The following is a 24,400-nucleotide window of genomic DNA, read 5'->3' on the forward strand; positions in this document are numbered from 1 at the left end:
ACCAAGGCAAGTTCACTCTGCCTCTCTAGGAAGGGACCCGGGGGCCTCTGGAGGGTCCCCTCCGCAATGTGCAGAGCCAACACCCTTACCTGACCCTTTTCCAAACTGGTCCTGTGTCCAAAGCTCCCCCAATGATAGGGGCACGAACATCAAGAGGCACCTTACGGAACTGAACTCGGCACAGGGCGGAGTCCTGGCACGGCTTAAACCCATGCTGACCACGCTGGTGGTGGTAGGGGACGGGACTACCGACTCCCAAAGACCAGTCCCCAGTGGGAAGTCCCAGAACAGGTCCTGGGGTGATGTGGCTCTCCCTGCCCCCAAATCTCATCCCCTCCAAAACTCAGTCTGACCTGTTTCCTTTGTGGATCAAGTTCTGCCATCATCCCATGCTCCTAACACAATCCTGAAACCGGAAACCGGAATCCAGACATCAAATAATGACTTGAGGCTGGCTCGGGTCCGCGTGGGTGGCCTGTGTTTAGATTTGGCTGAGCCGCCTCTGGGGGAAGGAGGGTGTGGCAGCTGTGGAAGAGCTGCAGGTGGCCAGCAGGGTTCTGACACAGTCCCACTGGGCTGTCCTGGGCATTGGGCACGGGCCACACACCAACAGCGTGGACGAACCGGACAGGAAAGCGGGTGGCAGGGGCTCTTCCTCTACTTGGAATACAGAGAGCAAGAGGAGGCAGAAAGGGCTCTGGAACCCACCCAGCTTCGAGCTCTTATTGCTTGTTTGGTCAGAAGAGCTTGGCTGGACCCGCTTGGCTGAAGGTTCGGCAAAGCACTAACCTTCTGGGTCAGGGCTGGGCGAGAGGCCCCAATTGTAGCTGCAGGATGCAGGCTGGGCCCGGGCCTGGATCCGAAGCACAGTGGGCCGCCACAGAGCCGGGGCTGCACTGAGGGCAGCAGTGATGCTGCAGGGGAATGATCACACTTCTGGGACACCTTGCAGCCCCGTGCCAGGGAGGGGAGCTGGCACCCCCGAGTGGGCGGCCAGCTGCACTCGCCACCCTGTCCTTGCTGCTGTTTATCTCCTGAGGCTGCGTTGCATGGGGGACTTGAGAGGGACAAGGGGTGAGTCCTCAGTGGGCGGTGCCCCCACCTCTGAAGCAGTTCCCAAATTCTTTGTGACATCGCTTCCAGGGAACAGACATGGGGACAGCAACCCCCTCCCAGCCCAGCAAGAGGGAGGGAAGAGAGGCGAGAGCCCCACCCAGCCACGGGGAAGGCCATGATGAAGGCTGGGACGCAGAAGTGGGGCTCCCTCGTTGGGGGCTCCTTGTGCTCGCAATCACGGCAGCACGTTCCCTTTTGCTTTTGCTACCCTGGGATGCTTCCTCTTGGTGACTAGAAGCCAGAACGCCCAGAGAGCAGGTGCACGAAGGGCCTGCTCACACTACTCCTGGAGGCGGGAGACCCGGCCTTTTGGTCTGCAGACCCAACAGCAAGGCAGGAGTTCTGAGGCTCTGGAGAGGAAAAGCGACAGCCAGGAGGGATGCAGGCTAGAACAGAGAGAGCTCGGCTGGGGACAGAAGACACAGCAGGAAAGAGCTCTGCCAAAAATGGGAGGGGCGGGGCCGCAGAGCCCCGGGAGGAGCAGGCGACCTGGACGTGGCCAGCAGATCACAAGGGGGGGTCAGGGGAACACACGTCTCTGCGCCCTGAGCGTCGCCCACCGTCGCTGTCAGCCCTGGGCTGTAGCTTCACCAGAAACAAACTAGGCCCCAAACACCACGTTTATAAAGAGAATTTAAAAACAAGGGTCAGGAGAACGGAAATCAGCTCTTGTCTTCTTCCCGGGCGGGCCGAGGACCGCCTGCCCCACAAGGTCAAGATGGTGGCGAAAGTGTGAAGGGAGGCCCGGCCGGAGCCGTGGGGAGGCACGGAGAGGGAGTCCGCCAGGCACTCGGTTGGAGCCACGGGGTTCTGGAAACGGGTGCAACTTCCCACAAGTGTCGTGTTTCTGTCTGCAGCAGCAGGCTGGGGAAGGGTCTTAGACAGGTGTGTGCCCCAGGCGCCCCAAGCGCCCCCTGCCCTTCCTCCCTCTCTCTTTGGCCTTAAGGGGCGGCCATGATTTGGCAATGGAGCCTGCAAGGCTTCAAGCCTGCGGAGCCCAGTGGCTCGTGGGGGGACACAAAGGAGACCAACTACCTTGGGAAGAGTCTTGATCTTTCAGCGGCTCCCCTGCCCCCAAACACTGCACATCCTGCGGCAGCCGCTGCGTGCGGGCCCACACCCCAGCGAGCAGGCGGCTCACGGCGGCTGTGCTGTGCACCTGCGCCGTCTAACCTGCCCTCTCCGCGCTCCTTCCAGGCCCGGCTGGGTAAGGTCTTCCAGTTTCGGCTCAGTCTGTTAGGCTGGTCATAAAGGCACAGTGTGGGCGAGGCCCATGCCGGGAAGCTGGGAAGGCTACGGGGCCCTTCGCTGCCCGCGGCTGGTGTACGCGTCGTGTGCGCCACTCAGCTCCTCGAAGATGGGGATCAGGTTCAGCAAGCAACTCAGTGTGTGCCACGTCGTCAAACCAGGGCTGCACCGGCAGCGCATTCTCCGGGTGGAAGCTGTAGGAGGCAGGCGAGCTGTCCAGGATGAGCGTTCTCAGGTCCCTTCCCAGGCTGGCGTAGCAGCCCTGGTGGAAGACAAGGGACTCTCGGGGGAGGCGCGCCCGGAGCACCCCACAGCGGATCAGCAGGTCTGTCGCAGGGTCCGCGTACCTGGCCAGGCTGGCAGTGAAGAGAACACACTGGAAGAGCGCCCCCATTCGTCTCAGGAACTCGCATGTACATCCGGTGAGTGGTCCCCTCCGTCTCGACAGGCACTATGAAGTCAGCGTTGTTGATGGGCTCAGAGGAGCTATGCCCAAAGGTTTCGTCCAGGTCCGTGTCCACGCAGACCCTTCCTTGAGCTTCTTGGGTCACCTCTGGGAGCAGGCAGGTCCCTGGGATCTGGTAAAACTGGTACTGGAGACACTGGAGGAGATCCAGCTTAGCAATGGTGTTGGCTTCCTCCTCGCACGCTTAGTGGAGGAGCTGGATTGGCCAACATGCTGGGCACCAGAACAGCAGAAAAGGGCCTTAAAGATGTTGCCCCATGGGGCTTCTTAGGAGAGGACTTGAGGACCAGGCCTTGCGTGGTGAGCACCAGGGCGTCTTCTCTCTGCGCCTGGGTGATGATGGAGCCGTGTTCCATCTAACAATCCCTCAGGCCCTGGGGCTGGCTGGGTGGGAGGGCCGGCTGGGCGCAGGCTGAGCTGGCCTGGGCTGGGCTGGGCTGGGGTGCCTGGGCAGGGGACTCTGACTTCCACGGCTGTTCACCTCCCCAATCTGTCCCCTCCCCAGGCTGGGAAAGGAGGCGGCCTATATGGAGGGTGAGCGCCCCAGGGAACAGCTCCCCCTGGGTGCCCTCAGCCCCTATTCCCTGGTAGCAGCTCTGGGCTCTTAAGTTTGGGTCCAACATGGAGAATCCGGAGCTCTGGTTGTGCCTTTAACGTCGACAGCTTCCATGACATCCCAGGACCCACACAAAGCTTTCTGGTATCTTCTACGTGCCCTTCCAAATGCTCCTCTCCTTCCGAGCCGTGTATGTTTGTCCTCCTGTATAAACTCTCCACAATTTTCTTCTTTGGTCTGAGCTCCTGGATGCTGGCCATAGACACTGCAGGAGTGGGCTCCCTTTCCCTCCCAGTTGGACTTAGTGATGGGAACACGTGGAAGTCACCAGTGCTGAGGAAGAGGAGAGAGCCAGGGGTGTTACTCCCTAGACCCCTCCCATCAGGGCTCCTAGGAGTAGGCAGTGCCCCTCTATCAAAGTCTCCAGCCGCTCGTGCAGACCCCAAGATCTCTGGTTCCTTCCTGTTGGCTCCCACATCTCCCCTTGAGTTCTAAACAAGGAAATGGCTCCCTGCTTGCTGGCCTCTAGCATGGCACCAGGCCACTTTGGCTTTTCAATCCTGCACATCTTGGTAAACACTTTCTCAATTAAGCTCTCGTCAGTGACCCTGTTACATTGCTGCAGCTAGTCTCTGCCAGCTGATGCTGACAGGCAGGTACTTCAAAAGTTCAGAAAATATGGGATTAAGAGGTAAGTTTATTTTGGTGCCAAGAAAGTTTGAAATCCCTGCAGTTGGTCATGCATTTTCCATGACTCTTTTACATTTTCCATTAACCTTTCTCCCTGTTCAAATGAATGGTTTTCAGACTTTTTTGCCCTGCATATGCCATAAATTTAAAATTTTTTTGCGCTAAAGTAAACTCTTTTTATTTCATTTCCCCTGACCTTTTGAAGTACTCTTGCACTGTGTCCAACTTCTTTACTTACGGCTCTCCTGTCTCTCTTCAGTACTGAGTGCTCCAACAATGGACAGTATCTACAATGCAAGAGGTCTTCTCAAAGTTCATGGAAAATTATGAAAAACTGGATTTCTGCTTTTTAAACCGAAATAAACATCCAGCTCCCTCATAATGCTCCTGGGGCAGCAGCAGATGGTAGCTCAAGTACACAGGTCTCTGCCATCCCCTTGGGAGATCTGGATGGAGTACCCAGCTCCTGGCTTCTTCAGCCTGGCCCAGCCCTGGCCATTGTAACCATCTGGGGAGTGAACCAGAGGATGGAAGATTCTCTGTGTGTGTGTCTGTGTGTCCCTCTATCTGTCCCTCTCCTCTGTCACTCCACCTTTCAAGTAATTAAATAACTTTTTTTTTTTGACAGGCAGAGTGGACAGTAGAGAGAGACAGAGAGAAAGATCTTCCTTTTGCCGTTGGTTCACCCTCCAATGGCCGCCACGGTAGGCGCACTGCGGCCGGCGCACCGCGCTGTTCCGATGGCAGGAGCCAGGTGCTTCTCCTGGTCTCCCATGGGGTGCAGGGCCCAAGCACTTGGGCCATCCTCCACTGCACTCCCGGGCCACAGCAGAGAGCTGGCCTGGAAGAGGGGCAACCGAGACAGGATCAGTGCCCCGACCGGGACTAGAACCTGGTGTGCCGGCGCCGCAAGGCAGAGGATTAGCCTACTGAGTCACGGCGCCGTCCATTAAATAACTTTTAAAAAGAAACTTCCATTTTACAACTCAACTTTGAGATGAATATTTAGTGAGACCCACAAAAATGGTTTGTTGTTCCCTCCTTGGAAGTCCTGTGAGGTGGTGCATCAACCCTTCCCTTTAGAACATAGAAATGTTGAACACTTCCTGTCTTGAGGCATTGGCAGATACTGGGACAAAGAAGGTAGGAAGAATCCTTCTATAACATCCTGGCCCAAATACACACATAGGCCAGATAGATTCACCTCTGTAGATAAGAGTCCTGGAAAGATACATATGCATCAAAGTACTGATAGCACATCGAAGCATTTGGTTGATCACATCAATCCCTCTACTGACCTGTCAGAGATAGAGTCAGGTGAGCAGAACTGAGGCCTTATGGGCCAAATCCAGCTGACTGGGGAAGTTGGGAACAATGTATTCTCCAGTTCCTGTTCCTATGTGGAGGGACTTCTCAGGAGTGACAATCCTTTTACTTTGTTTCCTCTGTTCTATCTCTTTCCTTGTCCACCAGGGGGCAGAGTTATCTGTAGACTTTGGAATAAGGGACCAGGCATTCTCTGCTCATCTGCCACTCCACCTCTGTCTCTGTAGAGAGGGGAGATTTTGGTAGATCTCTTGGCTGTAGGGTGAACTCTGCCTTGCAGAGGTGAAGGGCTGGATTGGGAGAGAGGAGGATTAGAGCAATTCAGTAGCTTGCTAGCAAGCCTATTTGGTTAAATGTATTTTAAAAAGCTCATGTAAATGGGATTAAAAGGTACATTTATTTTGTTGCAAAAATGTTTGAAATCCATGCATATGCTGGGGTCTTCAAAAATTAAGAGAATATATATTATGAAAAAATTATGTATGGAGTTAATTTTTTTGGGCACCAACATAAGTTTACCTTTTCGTTTCGTTTTCTATGAACTTGTTGAAGTACTCTTATATAGCTAGGCTAGGTTCTTTATTATCACATCATCAGGATCAAAGCTGATGTTTTTAGCTCAACCTGAAACCTGTATAGCTCAATGGCTCTCCATATGAGTGGGAGAAAGAGGTCCTCTTTTGGTGCTTAAACACCATCACAGTCCACAGACTGACTTCCTTTTGTTTCCTTTCCTCATAGGGAGATTTTAACTACAGTTTTGGATTTTGAGCTTATCTTTATCATTTCAGAGAGTTGGGAGTATGGGCTCCCTTTTCCATGGCATGGATTCCTGAGGCTAAATAGCAGCCACTGCCCCCTTTTTTTTTTTTTTAAAAAAAAAAAGATTTATTTATTTATTTGAAAGTCAGAGTTACACAGAGAGAGGAGAGGCAGAGAGCGAGAGAAGTCTTCCATCTGATGGTTCACTTTCCAATTAGCCGCAACGGCCGGAGCTGCGCCAGTCCTAAGCCAGGAGCCAGGAGCTTCTTCCAGGTCTCCCACATGGGTGCAGGGGCCCAAGGACTTGGGCTATCTTCTACTGCTTTCCCAGGCCATAGCAGAGAGCTGGATCAGAAGTGGAGCAACCAGGACTCATACTGGCGTCCATATGGGATGCTGGCACTGCAGGCAGCAGCTTTACCTGCTACGCCACAGCACCGGCCCCATCAGCAAACACTGCCTTTGAATGAAGCCTGGATGTACCAGCCCTTCCCAGGCCCCCTCTGGCTAGAGTTGCTGGGTTTGGTCAGTATAAATAAAAGTCACCCAGTTTAAACTTGAAGTTCAGATGAGCAGTGATTTTATTGTGGCGTTTCCAGTGTAAGCATGTCCAATGTAATTCACATGATTCCGTTAGGCCACCTGTGTTGTATCTGGCAACGTACATCACTCATTTGTTATCCACTGGGGTGGAGAAGGTAAGGACTTTTCTTCCCTTGTCTTCATTTTTACTGATCTTTTTGTGCCCAATACCTAATACACTGCACAGTAGGGTGCTCAGTAATATTTGTAGAATGAATACAAGGGTACTTCAGAAAGCTCACAGAACAACAGAAGGAAAATATAGGCTTATTTTGGTGTCAAAAAAATTTTGAAATTCATAGTTCTTTTTTTTCATATCTATTTCCACAAACATTTTGAGGTACTCTTTTGTATCAATAGAGCCTAAAGACCAAAATTAGGTTTCATAGAGAATGTCACTAGTCATGCATGAAGATGATAAAGTTGCCATCATTCGAGGAGCAGCCTGAACTCAGTGCTGGCTGTGCGACCTGTAGGTTTGGCGCAGTCCCTGAGTAGCTGAATGCAGTTGGACATGTCAGCGAGCCTTTACAGACCTCTGGCTTCTCATCTCTGAAAGGCAGGAATTGAAATATTGCTCTCCAGGCCTTGTACCGAAGCTAACGTTAATTTTGTTGTTCTGAACATTCACCATACAAAATCTGTCTACCAGTTCACTCCCCAAATGGCTACAATGGCTGGGGCTGGGCCACGCTGAAACCTGTGGACAGAGGCCTAAGGATTTGGGCCATCTTCTGCTTTGTTTATTTTGTCTAAGAGGGAAAGAGAGTGAGAGAATCTCCTACCTGCTGGTTCACTCCCCAAATGACTATAACAGCCAGGATTAGAGCAGGCCACAGCTGAGAGCCAGGAGCTCAATCCAGGCCTCCCCAATGGTTGGCAGGAACCCAGCCCCTGCTACCTCTCAGGGTCTGCATTAGCAGGAATCAAGAGCAGAGGTAGGACTCAAACCCAGGCACCCCAATACCAGATGCTAACACCTCAACTGCTAGGCCAAACGCTCACCCCAGGAGTTTGTTTTCTAACTGCACTCTAGCAAACCTGTTCTTTTGTTAATACAAATGCTACATGTATTTTCAGTTGGTGTAAATGAAAACTCAAACTACTGGCATAATAAACTTGGGCATCACTGTTTCCCAGGGAGCCTCTTGTCTCTGCCCTCCCCCTTTGCTCATTTCTTCCTCAGATTGGCATTCACTGTGATGACAAGATAGCTGCCAATGGCAGGTGCAACTAGATGTTTCTGTTCATTTCTGCTGTGATAGCATCAATTACCACAGAACCCACAGAACTAAACAGTTTCCTTGCCAAGTAGAACAACTGTGAAGACATCTTTATGATCAGGGAAATGTCATGGTCTGGTTGGATTAAGCTCATCCAGTCAATGGAACATAATTCAATTAACCAGACTCTCCGGAAACACAAGAGGAAAGGTGAATTCAGCCCAAATGAAAGGTTGCTGTTGAAGAGTGCAGAAAATGTATAGATGTTGGTGAGCTAGGAAGAAAGAAGTGTACCCCCAAAAGATCAGGAAGGACCGAATAGAAGATGGTGCCTTAGAGCTTAAGAAGGAAATGGGTGGGGCTGGCACCATGGTGTAGAAGTTAACACTGCTGCCTGTAGTGCCAGCATCCCATGTAGATGCCAGTTCAAGTCCCAACTGCTCCACTTCCGATCCAGCTGCTTGCTAATACATCTGGAAAAGCAGCCAAAGATGGCCCAAGTCCAAAGTCTTATCTGAGATTCAAGGCAGACTCCTTCTAGAACTGAGCCTCTATATGTATAACAAGCCACACACTTCAAGACACAATGGTGAAACAGGCATAAGATTAGCCTTTCTAGACAGGCCAAAAGAAGAGTCACCAGCCCCCCAGATTATAAAACTCAGCAGAGCAGGCATCAATTTTTTTTTGTTTTTTGTTTTTTAACTTTTATTTAGGAAATATAAATTTCCAAAGTACAGCTTATGGATTACAATGGCTTTTCCCCCCCATAACTTCCCTCCCACCCGCAACCCTCCCATCTCCCACTCCCTCTCCCATCCCATTCACATCAAGATTCATTTTTAATTCTCTTTATATACAGAAGATCAATTTAGTATATATTAAGTAAAGATTTCAACAGGCATTAATTTTTAAAACTTCAGTCTGAAACCTGTGTATTGTGGCAGTGAGCCCCCAAGGCCTCAGGCATTGCCACTTCCATGGTTTTGCCGGTCACATCCCATGTAGCTACTCAGCAGTTGGTGCCCACAGTTTTTCCACGGTAGTATTGCACACTGCTGGCAGCTCTCCCTTGCTGAGGTCTTGGCCACGGCTCCACTACCATTGCTCTTTAGGAATGCTATTGGAGCATCTCAGCCCCTTCAGCAGGCCCCTGCCTGGCCTTGTAGGCTCTCCTTTGAAATCTTGTTGGAAGCCACCATCTCACTGTAGCTCTTGCATTCTGCATGCCTGCAGAATTTGCACTTATGGACTCTTCCAAGGCCTTCTACTTATGCAGTGTAGAGTGGTGGTGGAAGCCTCACTTGAACCACAGTTAGAGCAGCCAGATAGCACTTTGCTGGACAGCAGACTCCTGAGGCGGCCCTGGGTAGCGATCTCATGGAGAACATCCTGGGCTTGTTCCCCAAAACTAATCTGGTCTCCAAGGTCTCTGGGTCAGTGGAGGGAGAGGTGGATTCGCAGATTCCTGAGATGTGCTCTGGCCTCTATCCCATTGTCCTGATGCATAGCACCTGATTTCTTCTAGTCATTAAGATCTCTTGCAAGTGATCTCTGGGCCACACATGGGTACATGCGTTTTCTTTGCTCCTTACATAGCCATGTTGCAAATTTTCCAAATCTTTCTTCTCTGCTTCCCTATGTCCCCAAGTCTCAATATACACAAAAATCTCACTGAAACCAGCCAGTAATGACCATATGGCAGCCTGGAAGCTGCTTTGTTTAGATATCTCTTCTACCAATGATTGTATTTCATTGGCCTTCCAGGAAGCCTTAGGGCATATACATAATACAGATAGGTTCTTTGTAACAATGTGCTGTATGTGGCCTTCCCAGTTTTCAATAGAAGATTCCCCATTCCATCTGAGACCTTGTCAGCATGGCCTCTACTGTCCACATTTCTTTCTGTTTTTGTTTTTTTAATTTTAATTTTAACTTTTTTTTTTTTTTTTACTGTCCACATTTCTATCAGCATTCTGATCATGATCACTTTGCTAATCTGTAACACATTCTAGTTCTTCTCCAGTCTTCTGGTCTTTCACCAGAATCACGTGCAATGGTTCATTTGCAGCAGTTTATACTTTTCCTATCTCAACCTGTTACCTACTTTCAATGCCATTTCCATATTTTCAGTTACTCGTGATTAGCAGTAGTCCCACTCCTTGTGTTACTTGTTTTCTATCTGTATAACAGAATCATTCAGTTTGCAGTTCTGAAGGATCAAGGGTGAGACAGTGGCTTCTGGTCTGCTCTGTTGAGGGCCTCGTGGTGGTTAGCATCACAATGGCAAGATCATATACAGGAGTGGCAGGCACCACTTTAAACCATATCCAGACCATAGCAGGTGCATACCTGCTATGAATTTGTGGCTGATTGGTAACTTTTTTTCTTTTTTTTAAAGTTTGAATGGGGCTGGTGCTGTGGCTCACTTGGTTAATCCTCCGCCTGCAGTGCCGGCATCCCATATAGGTGCCAGGTTCTAGTCTCAGTTGCTCCTCTTCCAGGCCAGCTCTCTGCTATGGCCCAGGCAGGCAGTGGAGGATGGCCCAAGTGCTTGGGTGCCTGCACCCACATGGGAGACCAGGAGGAAGCACCGGGCTCCTGGCTTCGGATTGGTGCAGCTCCGGCTGTAGCAGTCATTTGGGGAGTTAATCAATGGAAGGAAGACCTTTCTGTCTCTCTCTCTCACTGTCTATAACTCTACCCATCAAATAAAAAAAAAAAGTTTGAACGTTTCAATAGCCAGACAAACTCTGTGGACTTGCAGCTTTTTCTCAGTAAGTTAAACATAAGGGTGCACATTATGGCACAGTGGTTAAGGTGCCACTTGGGACGCCTCTGGTTCCAGTCCCAGATCCACTTCTGATCTAGATTCTGCTCATGTGCGCCTTGAGAAGCAGTAGATTATGGCTCAAGCAGTTGGGTTCCTGTCACCCACATGGAAGTCCGGGGTGGAATTCCCGGCTCAGCCCTGGATATTGTGGGAGGAATTTGGTGAAACTAAATGATGAAAGTGAACCAAAGGATAGGATCTCTCTCCCCATCTCTCTGTTTCTCTTTGTCTCTATACCTTTCAACTGAAATGAAAATAAATAAAACCTTTTTTTTTTTAAAAAAAAGGCAATAAACTTAAAGCTTAAACAAAAAGCTAAGTGTACAATTACCATAGGATCCATCAGTTCCATTCCTGGGTGTAAAATACTGCACCATTTTACACTCCCACTAGCAGTTTATGAGGGTTTCAGTTTCTCCACATCCTCTCCGACACTTGTTATTATCTATGTATTTGATCAGAGCCATTCTAGTGGTATAAAGTAGTAATTCCCTGTGGTCTTGATTACAGTCCCCTAATGACTACTGATGTTGAGCATCTTTTCATACATTTATTGGTCATTTAAATATCTTCTTTGGCAAATTATCTGTTTAAATTATTTTCCCATTTTTTTTAGTTGGGAGGAATACATATTTGAAGAAAACCAGTTGTGGGATGTGATAAGGAATGAGAGGAGGCACCTCTCATTCCTTTTAGAAAAGCGAGAGAGCTGTATGAAAGGGGAAAAAAGGGCCATGCAGTCACACACAGGTTTTGGAAAAGAACATTCAAAGCAGAGGGAATAACAAGGGCAATGAAAAAATAAAACATGATGGATGGAGGATGACTAAAAGAGGAGCTGCAGTGAATAGGGTGGTCGAGTACTGATTCAAGTCCTATCTGCTCTGCTTCTGGTTGAGCTCCCTGCTAATGCGTTTAGGAAAGCAACGGAGATACCCCAAGTACTCGGGTCCCTGCTGTCCAAGTAGGAGATGGGGATGGAGCTCTGGGCGCCTGGCTTTGGTACAGACTAGCTTTGGACATTGTGGCTATTTGGGGAGGAGTGAACAAGCAGATGGAAGATTCTCTCTGTCTCGCTTGCTCTCTCTCTCTCTCCCTCCTTCTCCCTCCTCTCTCTACCTCTCTGTCTCTCCCTCATCACTCTTCCCTTCAAATGAATTAATGAATGAGTGAATGAATGAATACCAACATAGCCTTAGAAGAGGAGATACCAGTTTCTCAGTATAGGTAAAACAACCAATTGCCCAGAGGCACTGTTGGCTCAGGACCAAGGACAGCATCAGTTTTCTGCCCACCCCGTTCACTTTAAGTACATCACACCAGCACTCATGTGTATTTCATTCTTTACATTCCTACTACCACTACTCCAGCAATGCCAGTCCTTCATTCCTCTAGTGCTCTCCATTGTACTGAAGTTTGTCCCATGAATCTTTGTGTACTTTCTTCCTTTTCAATATCTACCCCCAACTTTTTTATTGTAGTAAAATACATGTAATATTTACATTATGAGCATTTCAAAGTGTGTAGTTAGTGACACTAACTGTTCTGTAACCATCACTGCTATCCACCTCCAGGACTTTTTCACCTGGACAGACTCACCATACCAATGAAATGGTAAACCACCATCTCCACACCCTTTCCCCATCCCCTAGAAAATGCCATTCTACTTCCTGTCTGTCTTCCTTAAATCTTGTGTAGTCTGCTGATGACCAAGAGATGGTTCACCCATATCATAAGCATTACACTTAGGAATTTGTATTTACATAAACGCAAATTCTTGGGCCCCATTTCAGACTGACTGAAACAGAAATTTAGGTGGCAATCTAATCTTAGGTGGGATATCTGCATTCTAATAAATCTTTTTGGGTAATTCTGATGCCCACTAAAGTTTGAGAACAACTGATGTAGTGTTTTTAATGTGAAAAAAGAAGTGGTTTTTAGTTCATTCATCAAGAGTACAACTATCACCCCTATTTAATTCCAGAATATTTTCATCACCCCAAAAAGAAGTCCCTTTCTCATTGGTAGTCATTCCCTGTTCCTTCCTACCCCAGTCCCTGGCAACCACTTCTCCACTAATCAAACTACCTTTTAAAAATCATATTAGGGGCCGGTGCTGAGGCATAGCAGGCTAAGCCTCTGCCTCTGGCACCAGCATCTCACATGGCTGCTGGTTCATGTCCCAGCTGTTCCTCTCTTGATCCAGCTCTCTGCTTATGGCCTGGGAAAACAGTGGAAGATGGCCCAAGTAGTTGGGCCCCTGCACCCACGTGGGACACCTAGAAGAAGCTCTTGGCTCCTGGCTTCAGATCGGCTCAGCTCCAGCCATTGCAGCTGTTTGGGGAGTAAATCAATACATGGAAGACCTTTCTCTCTGTCTCTCCCTCTCCCTGTTTGTAACCCTACCTCTCAAATAGATAAATAAAACCTTTTTAAGGGTCGGTGCTGTGGCGTAGCAGGTAGAGCCACCGCCTGCAGTGCTGGCATCCCATATGGGCACCAGTTCAAGACCCGGTTACTCCACTTCTGATCCAGCTCTCTGCTATGGCCTGGGAAAGCAGTAGAGGATGGCCCAAGTCCTTGGGCTCCTGTACCCCTGTGGGAGACCTGGAAGAAGTTCCTGGCTCCTGGCTTCGGATTGGCGCAGCTCCGGCTGTTGCGGCCAGCTGGGGAGTGAACCATCGGATGGAAGACCTCTCTCTGTCTCTGCCTCTCCTTTCTCTGTGTAATTCTGATTTTCAAGCAAAATAAATAAATCTTTTAAAAAAATAAAAATAAAAATAAACCTTTTTAAAAAATCATGAATAAAGATACTTTTCCCCTATAATTTTTTTTTCTGATATAAGAACAGCATTGCTAAGGATGAATCAAATGTTTTTAGTATAATTGACATAGTAAAAATTCAGTAGTAAAATTATTATACAGATATTTGGAAAATTTCTCTTCTTTTAAGATTTGTTATTTAGGCCGGTGCCGTGGCTCAATAGGCTAATCCTCCACCTGCGGCACCAGCACACTGGGTTCTAGTCCCGGTCGGGGCGCCAGATTCTGTCCCAGTTGCCCCTCTTGCAGTCCAGCTCTCTGCTGTGGCCCAGGAGTGCAGTGGAGGATGGCCCAAGTGCTTGGGCCCTGCGCCCGCATTGGAGACCAGGAGAAGCACCTGGCCCCTGGCTTCGGATCAGCGCGGTGCGCTGGCCGCAGCGCGCTGACTAAAGCAGCCATTGGAGGGTGAACCAATGGCAAAGGAAGACCTTTCTCTCTGTCTCTCTCTCACTGTCCACTCTGCCTGTCAAAAATAAAAAATAAAAAAAAATTTAAAAATGATTTGTTATTTATTTGAGAGGCAGAGTTACAGATAGAAAGAGGGGGAGACAGAGAGAGGTCTTCCATCTGCTGGTTCAGACCCCAAATGGATGCAATGGCCAGATCTTGGCTGATCTGAAGGCAGGAACCAGGAGCTTCTTCCTGGTCTCTCACATGGGTTCAGGGGCCCAAGTACTTGGGTCATCTTCCGTTGCTTTCCCTGGTGCATTAGCAGGGAACTGGATCAAAAGTGGAACAGCCAGGTCTCAAACTGGCATCCATATGGGATGCCGATGCCGCAGGCGGAGGCTTAACCTACTACACCACAGTGCCAGCCCCACATTTAGAACATGTGTATGGTTACTATGGACCTACCGTTTCACATCACATTTTGTGTTGGTTGGTTTCACTAATTGTTTCATGCAGTGAGTCTTACCTCCCAAAACGTGAATTTCTGTGTATTCACACCTAATCTTCCAGAGGCGTGTGAACAATTTTTCTGCCATCTCCTATCATTTGCACAAATGTCTGTCAAGTCCAAATGTAATTTAAAGTGAGGTGGGTAGTTTCTCTCTGCACGTACCTTTGTCTTCTCGGTGCCTGTCAAAGTCTGGGCTTTGAGAACTCTCATCACCGAGGTGGGAGCTGTGCAGAGGGTAGGCGCCAGGGAGAGGCAGAGCTTTCAGTTGGCTATTTGCTCAGTCTCCTCCAAATCTTTCTGTCTTCTTATAAAAATGCTCCGTATTCTGTTCAGGAAGTTGATGCTGTGCTTGCCATCAATCATGCCCACAGCCAGGCCCCTCTTGCCAAGGTGGCCAGTGCGGCCAACCTGGTAGGTATCACAGTCTGGGTTCCCATCCTTGTCTTTGGGAAGATCAAAGTTGATGACGACAGACACTTGTTCAACGTGGGTACCCCAGGCACACACACCTTGGTGGTCACCAGGGCCTTCTCTTTGCCGTCTCAGAAGCATTCAATCACAGCTACCTTCTCCAGAATCATTCTGGCAATCCTCACGAACACCTGGTCTTCTTTTGCGAGCTCTACAGCTAACTGGCTGGTTGTTTCACAGCTGTGGCAGAAGAGCATGGCCTGAGCAATGGTGATGGCCTACACAGGTGGCCCAAGGCCTGCAACTTTGTGTCTCTGTTGCTGTGCAGAGCATAATGTTTCTTCATGGTGTCCGGTGTCTCTTCCTTGGGCTTTCGTTTGATATCTTTAGGGTCTTGGACCACTTTCCGGGCAAACTTCCACAGAGAACCTTTGAAAGTGGCAGAGAAAAGTGGCATCTGGGTGTTCCTGGGCAGTGTCTTCTGGATGCAGTTGCTCTCATCCTGGTGGCTCTGAGCGGCTGTCATCACATCAGCCTTGTCCAGAACGGACACTTGAATCTTCTGGAGGTCACCAGACTTGAGCACGGAGCACCAGTCCAGGACAGGCCCTGGGGTGCCAATGACAATCTACTCACCCATCTTCTGACCACTTTCCAATTATTGCCTCGAATAGCATAAGCCAGCTTCAGTTCAGGATAAAATCTGCCCATCTGCTTAATCAATTTTCCTGTTTGAAGGTCAAGTTCACATGTTGACACTGAGGGTATCTGTAGGTTCTGCTTGGCTGAGCATGGTTAACACAAAGGCAACTGCTTTACCAGTACCAGACCAAGACTGAGTAATTAAGTTCTGTGGGGGTTCAGTAAGCATCAAAGGCAAAGGAGTCTCTTGTGTCTTGGATGGATGGTTGAAACCCTTGGCATAGACTCCCTGGATAAGTTGTGGTATCAGCCAGAGCTCTTCAAAAGACTTCACTGAGTAGAGTGAAACTGGGATCCCACTGCAGGACTTCCACTTGATTTGTTTTATTGACAAGGTGCTTCTGATCAGCTTGTCGGGCAAGGACTGGGCAGTTCTGACCTCTTTCTGTTCTTTGTGTTCTCTGCATTAGCCATGATCTTGGCAACAGCACCATGGGCATCTGGCTTGATTTTCCCTTTTTAAGATGCAAGATGCTCAAGTCAGCCATGGGCAAGGTGAGCAGAAACTGCCCCACGGCTTGACCTTGGACACAGCCAGTAGCCGTGGCTATCACAGCTCATCACTCACTACAGTGAGCACTGGCAGACGTACAAACGTATGAGAGCTGTAATGCAGCAGCATAAGACAGAGTGAGTGGGATTCTAAGTAGCATCCTGTGGGAACTGTGGGGAACCGCAGGCTGGCCACCTGTGGGAACCTCCTCTACATGGTTTGCAGCAATCGGTCGACCACAAGGCCTACGAAAACAACCAGGTGAAACAGATGAAACAGAATGGACTCTGCATAAACAACTAGGAGGAACCAGGTGAAACAGATGAACTTTCGACCTGAGGCTATACGCGCCCTTTCATCTGATTGGACGATATCAGCACAAAGGGACATTGGGATCTGGGCGGGGTGGGGCGGCCGCCGTGGCCCCTCCTCTTCTTTTCTCCTCTCCCCACTTTCCTTCTCTCCCCACAAATATAAAGTTCCTTGAGAACCGATGAACAGTGACCGTGTTGTGACTATGTTGGACCCTCGCTGGCAAGGGTCCGATAGGAACCCAAAGGAAGAAGTAATATGTTTTTATAGGAAGGTAGGCTCAGGAAAAAGATTATTTCACATAAACGTATTTTAATGTAAATATGTTTTCCCAGGTTTCTTTGTGTGGAAGTTGGAACAAGAGAGGAGCACAGGCATTCATGGCTATAGGAAAAGTTGAGGCAGGGTCTCCAAAGTGTGGGTGTGCATAGTTGACTGAGATGGCATGAGGACTGGCCCAGGGGAGCTGTGTGGTTGACATGAGATAGGATTTGGTTTGAGGCATTTTGAAGTGCGCTTAAAGTGCACCTTAGAGAAGGTTCGTGGTATATGCTGGGTGGCTGCCGTATATTGGTGCATCTTATAGTAACCTAGAAAGCTGCTTTGAAAGTAGGCAGATTTCTAGTATCCACACAGGATCTCAATCAGAACCTCTGGGGTGGGTCCCGAAAATCTGTGTGGTTAATAAGTCCCTTCTGGTTCTTGGGTGTTTATTGGCAGCACACAGGGTGAACAGGTGGCAGGAGATGCTCAGAGTCAGGAAGGAAGGTAGGTGTAACTGAAATACTCTAGAAGGCATGAAGAGGCCCGGCAGAGAGGCAGGAGCCACAAGGACAGATGAGGGGATGCTAAAATACTCTATGAAGTCACAGTTCATGGGATTTGAGAACTAAATGTTGACAGAAATGGGTCATTCAGTCTTTTAAAAAAGTGCTAATGCTTTAGTGACCTAAATCAGTCTGGTATTTTCCTGTTCATTTACTCCTGCACTTTGGAGCAGCTGAATGAGGGGTCTTCAGAAAGTTCATGGAAGTGGATATTGTAAAAACACTATGAACTTTTTCAAGTCTTATTTAATTAAAAACTAAAGGGGAGTGAGAGAGAGGAGATAGAGGAGAGAGAGGGAGAGGAGAGAGGAGGGAGGGAGGGAGGGAGGGAAGCAGGGAGAGAGAGAGAGAGAGAGAGAGAGAGAGAGAGAGAGAGAGAGAGAAATGAGTTAATCTTCCATCTGTTGGTTGACTTCTCAAATGTCCAAAACAGCCAGGCCTGGGCCAATCCGAAGTCAGGAGTATGGAACCCCACCTGGGTCTCCTACATGGGTGACAGGGACCCAGGTACTCAAAGTATCACCTGTAGCTCACCTGTAGCCTCTCAAGGTGTGCTGTAGCAGGACGCTGGATGGGAAGCAAAGCCAAGACTTGAAACCAGGTACTTAGATATGGGATATGGGTATCCCAATTTGCGACCTATAAAATGTGCTACAATGTCCACCCCTCAAATTTTTTTGGAACTGAAATAAATGTATCATTTAATCCCATTTCCCCAGGAGCTCTTTGAAGTATCCGCATATCAAAAAGAATTCCTCCACCTATATGGGAGCTGCCAAATACATTCAGCTCACATGCCATACAGTAATGTGAACACTAGGTGGCGCGTTTGTGCTGCACCTGGATTTCTGATTTTGAAGGCAACCGCCAAAAAATGCCTTTTTGGTATTCAAGTGGATAAATTCAACTTCTGGCTTAATAGGAACCTGGAAAAGGAGAACTAATTAAAGACCAGTTTGCCCTTGCAAGTATTTGGTCATCAATGATACCTTGTAAGTTGTCAAAAATTGCTCTTGCTTGTGGCTTCCATCTGTGTGAACAATAAGCTTGCAATTTGAGGAGGTCCCTGATAATCGATGCAGCAAGCAAAATTACGTGGACTCAGGTGGGTTTGAATTTCTAAGCTTTGGTTGGTTGTAAAAGTGAGGAAAGGAGTGGGCATTTAGCATAGCCATTAAGGTGCCTCCTGGGACTCCTAAATTCATATTGGAGGGCCTGGACTCATGTCCCAGCACCACCAATCCCAGTTCCAGCTTCTTGTTAATGTGTACCCTGGGGTGTGGTGGGTCAAGTAGTTTAATCCCTGCCGCCACAGGAAAGACCTGGATTGAGTTCCAGGGTCCTGGTTTTGGACTTGACCCAGCCTTGGCTTTGGCGGAATCAAGTAGGATGATCTCTCTCTCTCTCTCTCTCTCTCTGCATTTCAATTAAATAAATAAATGTTTTCTAAAAATTTTTTAATGGTGAAGGAAAAGGAAAGAACAAAATTAAATATGTAAAAGATCAATGGAAGGGGAAGTTGGGGTAAGAACTGAAGACTGTGGAATAGGAACAAAGAAGGTACTACTTTTTAAATTTTTGTAAAATTATTACAACTTTGGCTAGTATACAATATTTTTAATATTTACAATGTGTTTGCCATCTTTTTTTTTTTTTTTGGACAGGCAGAGTGGACAGTGAGAGAGAGAGACAGAGAGAAAGGTCTTCCTTTTGCTGTTGGTTTACCCTCCAATGGCCGCCGCGGTAGGCGCGCTGCGGCCGGCGCACTGTGCTGTTCGATGGCAGGAGCCAGGTGCTTCTCCTGGTCTCCCATGGGGTGCAGGGCCCAAGCACTTGGGCCATCCTCCACTGCACTCCCTGGCCACAGCAGAGAGCTGGCCTGGAAGAGGGGCAACCGGGACAGGATCAGTGCCCCGTCCGGGACTAGAACCTGGTGTGCCGGCGCCGCAAGGCGGAGGATTAGCCTACTGAGCCGTGGCGCCGGCCTTACAATGTGTTTGCCATCTTGCAAAAAAAAAACTTCATGACTTATGATTAGCAGCAAATTCTAGAGACAGACTGCTGGCTGTCTAAAGAGCTCACTCTGGTACTTTTCAGCTGTGTGCCATAGGCAAGTAACTTAAAGTCTCTGCACATCAATTTTCCTTTCTAAAAACATGATTTATTTCTATTTATTTGGAAAGCAGAGTGAAAGAGAGAGGAAGAAACAGAAATCCTGCATCTGCTGGTTCACTCATCAGATATTCACAACATCCAGGAACCAGGAATTCTATCCGGGTCTCCCATGTGGATGGCAGGGGCTCGCAGACTTGGGCCATCATCCACTGCCTTCCCAGGCACATCAGCAGGGAGCTGGATCAGAAGGGGAGCAACTGGAGCTCAAATAGGCACTCCGGGATGCTGGAGTCACAGGCAGTGGTTTAACTTTCTGTGCCACAGTATGTGACCCTGCACACGAAGTTTCTCATGTTTTAAGTGGAAATGGTGATAGTATCTCTCTAGTAAGAGTTGTTTTTTTTTTTGTTTTTGTTTTTGTTTTTTGGACAGGCAGAGTGGACAGTGAGAGAGAGAGACAGAGACAAAGGTCTTCCTTTTGCTGTTGGTTCACCCTCCATTGGCTGCCGCGGCCGGTGCGCTGCGGCTGGCACACCGCGCTGATCCGAAGGCAGGAGCCAGGTGCTTCTCCTGGTCTCCCATGGGGTGCAGGGCCCAAGCACTTGGGCCATCCTCCACTGCACTCCCTGGCCACAGGAGAGAGCTGGCCTGGAAGAGGGGCAACCGGGACAGGATCCAGTGCCCCGACCGGGACTAGAACTCAGTGTGCTGGCACTGCAAGGCGGAGGATTAGCCTAGTGAGCCGCGACGCTGGCCTCTAATAAGAGTATTATGAGGATTAAATGTCAAAATCTGTAGGACACCTAGAAGAATGCCCTGCATGTAGTGAGCACAGCACAGGTAGATGACAGGGTTTTTTTTTTTTTTTTTTTTTTTTTGAGCTGAGCTGTAGGTGATGGAAAAATAGGTAATTTTATTTATTTATTTGAAAGATAGACCTACAGAGAGGCAGAGAGAGAGAGAGAGAGAGAGAGGTCCTCTATCTGATAGTTCACTATCCATATGGCCGCAATGGCTCGAGCTGCACCAATCCGAAGCCAGGAGCCAGGGGCTTCTTCCGGGTCTCCCACGTGGGTGCAGGGGCCCAAAGACTTGGGCCATCTTTTACTGCTTTCCCAGGCATTAACAGAGAGCTGGATTGGAAGTGGAGTAGCAGGGACTTGAACTGGTGCCCATATGGGATGCCAGCGTTGCAGGCGGTGGCTTTACCCCGCATGCCACAGTGCTGGCCCCAAAATCATGTATTTTTGATAACTGCAATTTAAAAAACATTTTCTAAAAAACTTAGAGAAATCATTATGTTCTTAGAATTGTTTCTACAAATCATATCGAATATTAAAAACTAATTTAAATTAAAATTTTAAAGAAATTTTAAACTGAGAAAAATCTTAAATTATTCTTTTGAGCTAGTTTCTTTTTGTTCAAATATTTATTTATTTGAAAGGCAGAATTACAGAGAGAGAAAAAGAAGGAGAGACAAAGAGAGAGTTTCCATCCACTGGTTCACTCCCCCAAATGGCTACAAGGGGCTGGGTCAGGCTGAAGCCAGGAGCCTCATCCAGGTCTCCCATGTGAGTGCAGGGGCCCAAGTACTTGGACCATCTGCCACTGCTTTCCCAGGCCAGTAGCAGGGAGCTGGCTGGGAAGCAGGGCAGCCAGGACCCAACTGCCACCCGTATGGGATGCCGGCATCAAAGGCGCCAGCTTAACCTGCTACACAGTGCCAGTCCCTTGAGCAAGTTTCTCTCTTTTCTTTTTCTTCCTTCCTTCTTTCCTCCCTCCCTCCCATCCCTTCCCTCCCTTTCTATCTTTTGATTTTATTTGTTTTTATTTGAACTACAGTCAGAGGGAGAGACAGAGAGAAAGGTCCTCCATCTGCTGATTCACTCCCCAAATGGCCACAGGAGCTTCTTCCAGGTCTCCCACATGGGTGCAGGGGCCCAGCATCGCAGGCAGATGCCTAGCCCACTACACCACAGCACCAGCCCACCTTGAGCTAGTTTCTAAATGTCCAACTTTTTCTTCCTTTTTTAAGTTAACCTGCTATGTCCAACATCAGACATACCATGGCTAAAAGAGATCTGAGGTCTTGATTACTCCTAAGATTCTAGTACTATCGTTTTTTTATTTGAGTAAAATACACATAACATTGAACATTCCATTTTCACCATTTTTAAGGCTAGAACTCACTGGCATTGAGCACATTCACAGTCCCGTGCAACCATCACCACTACCAGAACTTCATCCGCAGCAGAAACTCCGGACCCGCTCGTCAGTCAGTAACTCCCCGTTCTCCCTTAGCCCCAGCTCCTTTCTGTCTCTGTACATCCACCCATTCTAGGTACTTTAAGAAGGAAAGTCATCAACCATAATGTATTCACTTGGCATAATGTCGTCAAGGTTCATCTATGTTGCAGCATGCATCAGAATTTCATTATTTTAGTGGCTGAATAATATTTCATTGAATGTATTTATCATATTTATCTATCCCTTTGTTGAATACTTGGGCTGTTTTTACTTTGGGGCTGTTGTTACTAATGTAATACAAACATGTGAGTCCTTGCTTTCAGTGTTTGTGGGATGTACCTAGCAGTAGACTTGCTGGAGCAGAAGGTAATTCTTTTTTTTTTTTTTTTTTTTTTGACAGGCAGAGTGGACAGTGAGAGAGACAGAGAGAAAGGTCTTCCTTTGCCGTTGGTTCACCCTCCAATGGCCGCTGCGACTGGCGCACCGCGCTGATCCGATGGCAGGAGCCAGGTGCTTCTCCTGGTCTCCCATGGGGTGCAGGGCCCAAGCACTTGGGCCATCCTCCACTGCACTCCCTGGCCACAGGAGAGAGCTGGCCTGGAAGAGGGGCAACTGGGACAGAATCCGGTGCCCTGACCGGGACTAGAACCTGGTGTGCCAGTGCCACCCGGTGGAGGATTAGCCTATGGAGCCGCGGCGCCGGCTGGTAATTCTATCTTTAACATTTGAAGAAATGCCAAAATGCTTGCCACAGTGCATCATTTTACATTCCTACCAGCATCCAGTATTATGCTTAAGCATGCCAGGATTGTGTGTGCGCGTGTGTGTGTGTTTAATCAAACTTAGACTTGGAATAAGGAGCAAAACTTGGAGTCTTGCCAGAGTTTGTTGACAAGTTGCTGGCATCAACACTGTTAAATGTATCACCCCCTGGACTACAGCAATGTTTCTCAATGTACACAGCTGAGACTCCCATAGCAATCGTCTATGGAGCTTGTTAATCCGTAGAACCTTGGATCCCACCCTATTTACGAGCATGTTGCTTCAGTATCTCTGCGAATTGAGCCGCTAAGTCAACACTACACATGCTAACATATTAGCCGTATCAATCTAGATTGTTGAGTCCTTGAAGGCAGGAAAAACATTTCAATCATCTTTATATCCCTCAGGGCCAAACATACAGGAGAAATTCAACAATCATATACTTGAGTTAAAGTAACACTGCAATCTAAAGCTATTTCCTACCGTTAAATTGTTATCTGCAGAACTTATTAAAGCTAAATGCAATCTCTAGACAACTAGAGAACCTGTAATTAAGGTGGTAGTATACATCTCATTTACATACAACGTGTATCTTACCAGCTGTGGCCTATCCCCGTTTTACATCGCCAAGAAACTTTATTGTGTTTGTAATTTCCTTCCTGCTTTGACTCAGGATTTTAAAAAATCCTGAAAAATCGAAAAAGCGGTCTCTGCATGACTTCTAAGATCAGGATCTAAGAATCAGGTTTATCATTTGGGAACATTATAACTCTGCCAACTTCTACAGTGTTACTGAACCAGAAATGATACTATGTGCCATGAAACCCTGTTGTATACATAGCTACAGTTACCACCTGAGCTGATACGTTAAAACATGTTTCCGAGTCTTCCTAAAGATTTTAAATGCGCTGCTGGTAAATGCACTCCTGGAAAGCGTACGCAAAGAAGCGGATATAGAAACATACAGCCCAAAGCGTTAAGGAGATGCGGTTTATTCGCCCATTCATCTCCAGTGTGCAGCCTTATTATCGTGCGGGGCACTGTTTGGTAAAGAGAGATTAAACAAATTCAAATCTAATATACTGATAAGTAGCCAGCTGTTCCTCTTCACATCAAAACGCCACCGCCCTACGCCACGCCCCCTCTCCGGTGATAAATTACAGGGGGACAAACTTGAACGAGCGCTGGCTCTTTAACATGTAATAGAACTCCGATTGCATCGATCACAGGCCCACAATGCCCTCGCTCCCCACTTCCTCCTCTTTCCAGGCGTCAAACCGAGAGGGAACGCGAGCATTAGTAAACACTGGCTGAGGTGTACCGTCGCACTTGACCCCGGAGCATCCCGCCCAGTCGCTGGCAGCGACCCCTCCGCCCCCGACCCCCGCTCCGGCCTCGGAGTCTCGAGGCTCGGCTGGCCATGCCTGGAGCGCGGGGTTTGACTGGGCCGCCGTTGTTGTAGTGACCGGGAGGCGCTGCCGCTCCGAGCAGACGGTTCCGGGCGCCTCGCGGTTCCCCTCGGCCCCCTCTCCCCTTCCCTCCTCCCTCCCGCCCCCGTTTCCCCCCGCCAGCAGGAGCCCGGCGCCCACCGCTCCCCCATGGCCTCCTCCCCGGTAAGGACGGGCTGTGGGGGGCCCTCGGCGGAGCTGGCCCCGCGGGTTGGGGGGGCCGGGTCAGGGCCGCGCCGGCACCTGGGGGAGATGGAAGCAGGTGTGGGCAGCCGGGTCCTGAGGTGCTGCCCCCCGCCCCCGGCCCGGGGGGCGTCCGCCTCTCCCACTGTGAACCGGGCGGCCGGAGCGCCAAGCCCGCGCGGGGCTCCGCGACGCTCCTCTCCGCGTCCCAGAACTCGGGAAGGAGCGCAGGCGACCCCATGACCCCCAGAATTCTCCGAGGGGCTCCGTGGAGCGCCTGCGTCAGAATCACCTGGGACTTTTTTTTTTTTTTTTTTGTAGACAGTGCGAAAGCCCGGGCGCCTCCTTGCACCTGCGGACTCGAGCCGCGGCGC

The 24,400-nt window shown here is 48.8% G+C and overlaps 1 protein-coding gene and 2 pseudogenes across 3 annotated transcripts in view; 1 reads left to right on the forward strand and 2 right to left on the reverse strand.

The window, feature by feature from the left end:
• Positions 1-2,409: 2,409 nt before the first annotated feature.
• On the reverse strand, positions 2,410-3,186 carry LOC133767601 (carboxy-terminal domain RNA polymerase II polypeptide A small phosphatase 2-like; annotated as a pseudogene).
• An 11,601-nt stretch (positions 3,187-14,787) lies between these two features.
• On the reverse strand, positions 14,788-23,995 carry LOC133768006 (ATP-dependent RNA helicase DDX19B-like; annotated as a pseudogene).
• Positions 23,946-24,400, forward strand: part of POC1B (POC1 centriolar protein B) — a 169,941-nt gene continuing 169,486 nt past the window's right edge. For 2 of the 3 annotated variants that reach the window (XM_062203141.1, XM_062203140.1), the window contains exon 1: positions 23,946-24,008. In XM_062203141.1, the coding sequence (XP_062059125.1) occupies positions 23,994-24,008 (15 nt within the window). In that variant the 5' untranslated portion in view covers positions 23,946-23,993. The remainder of the gene's footprint in view (positions 24,009-24,400) is intronic. The other variant, XM_062203142.1, reaches the window with a different exon arrangement.

This window comes from Lepus europaeus, chromosome 10 (assembly GCF_033115175.1).
Source record: "Lepus europaeus isolate LE1 chromosome 10, mLepTim1.pri, whole genome shotgun sequence".
Classification (NCBI taxonomy): Eukaryota; Metazoa; Chordata; class Mammalia; order Lagomorpha; family Leporidae; genus Lepus; species Lepus europaeus.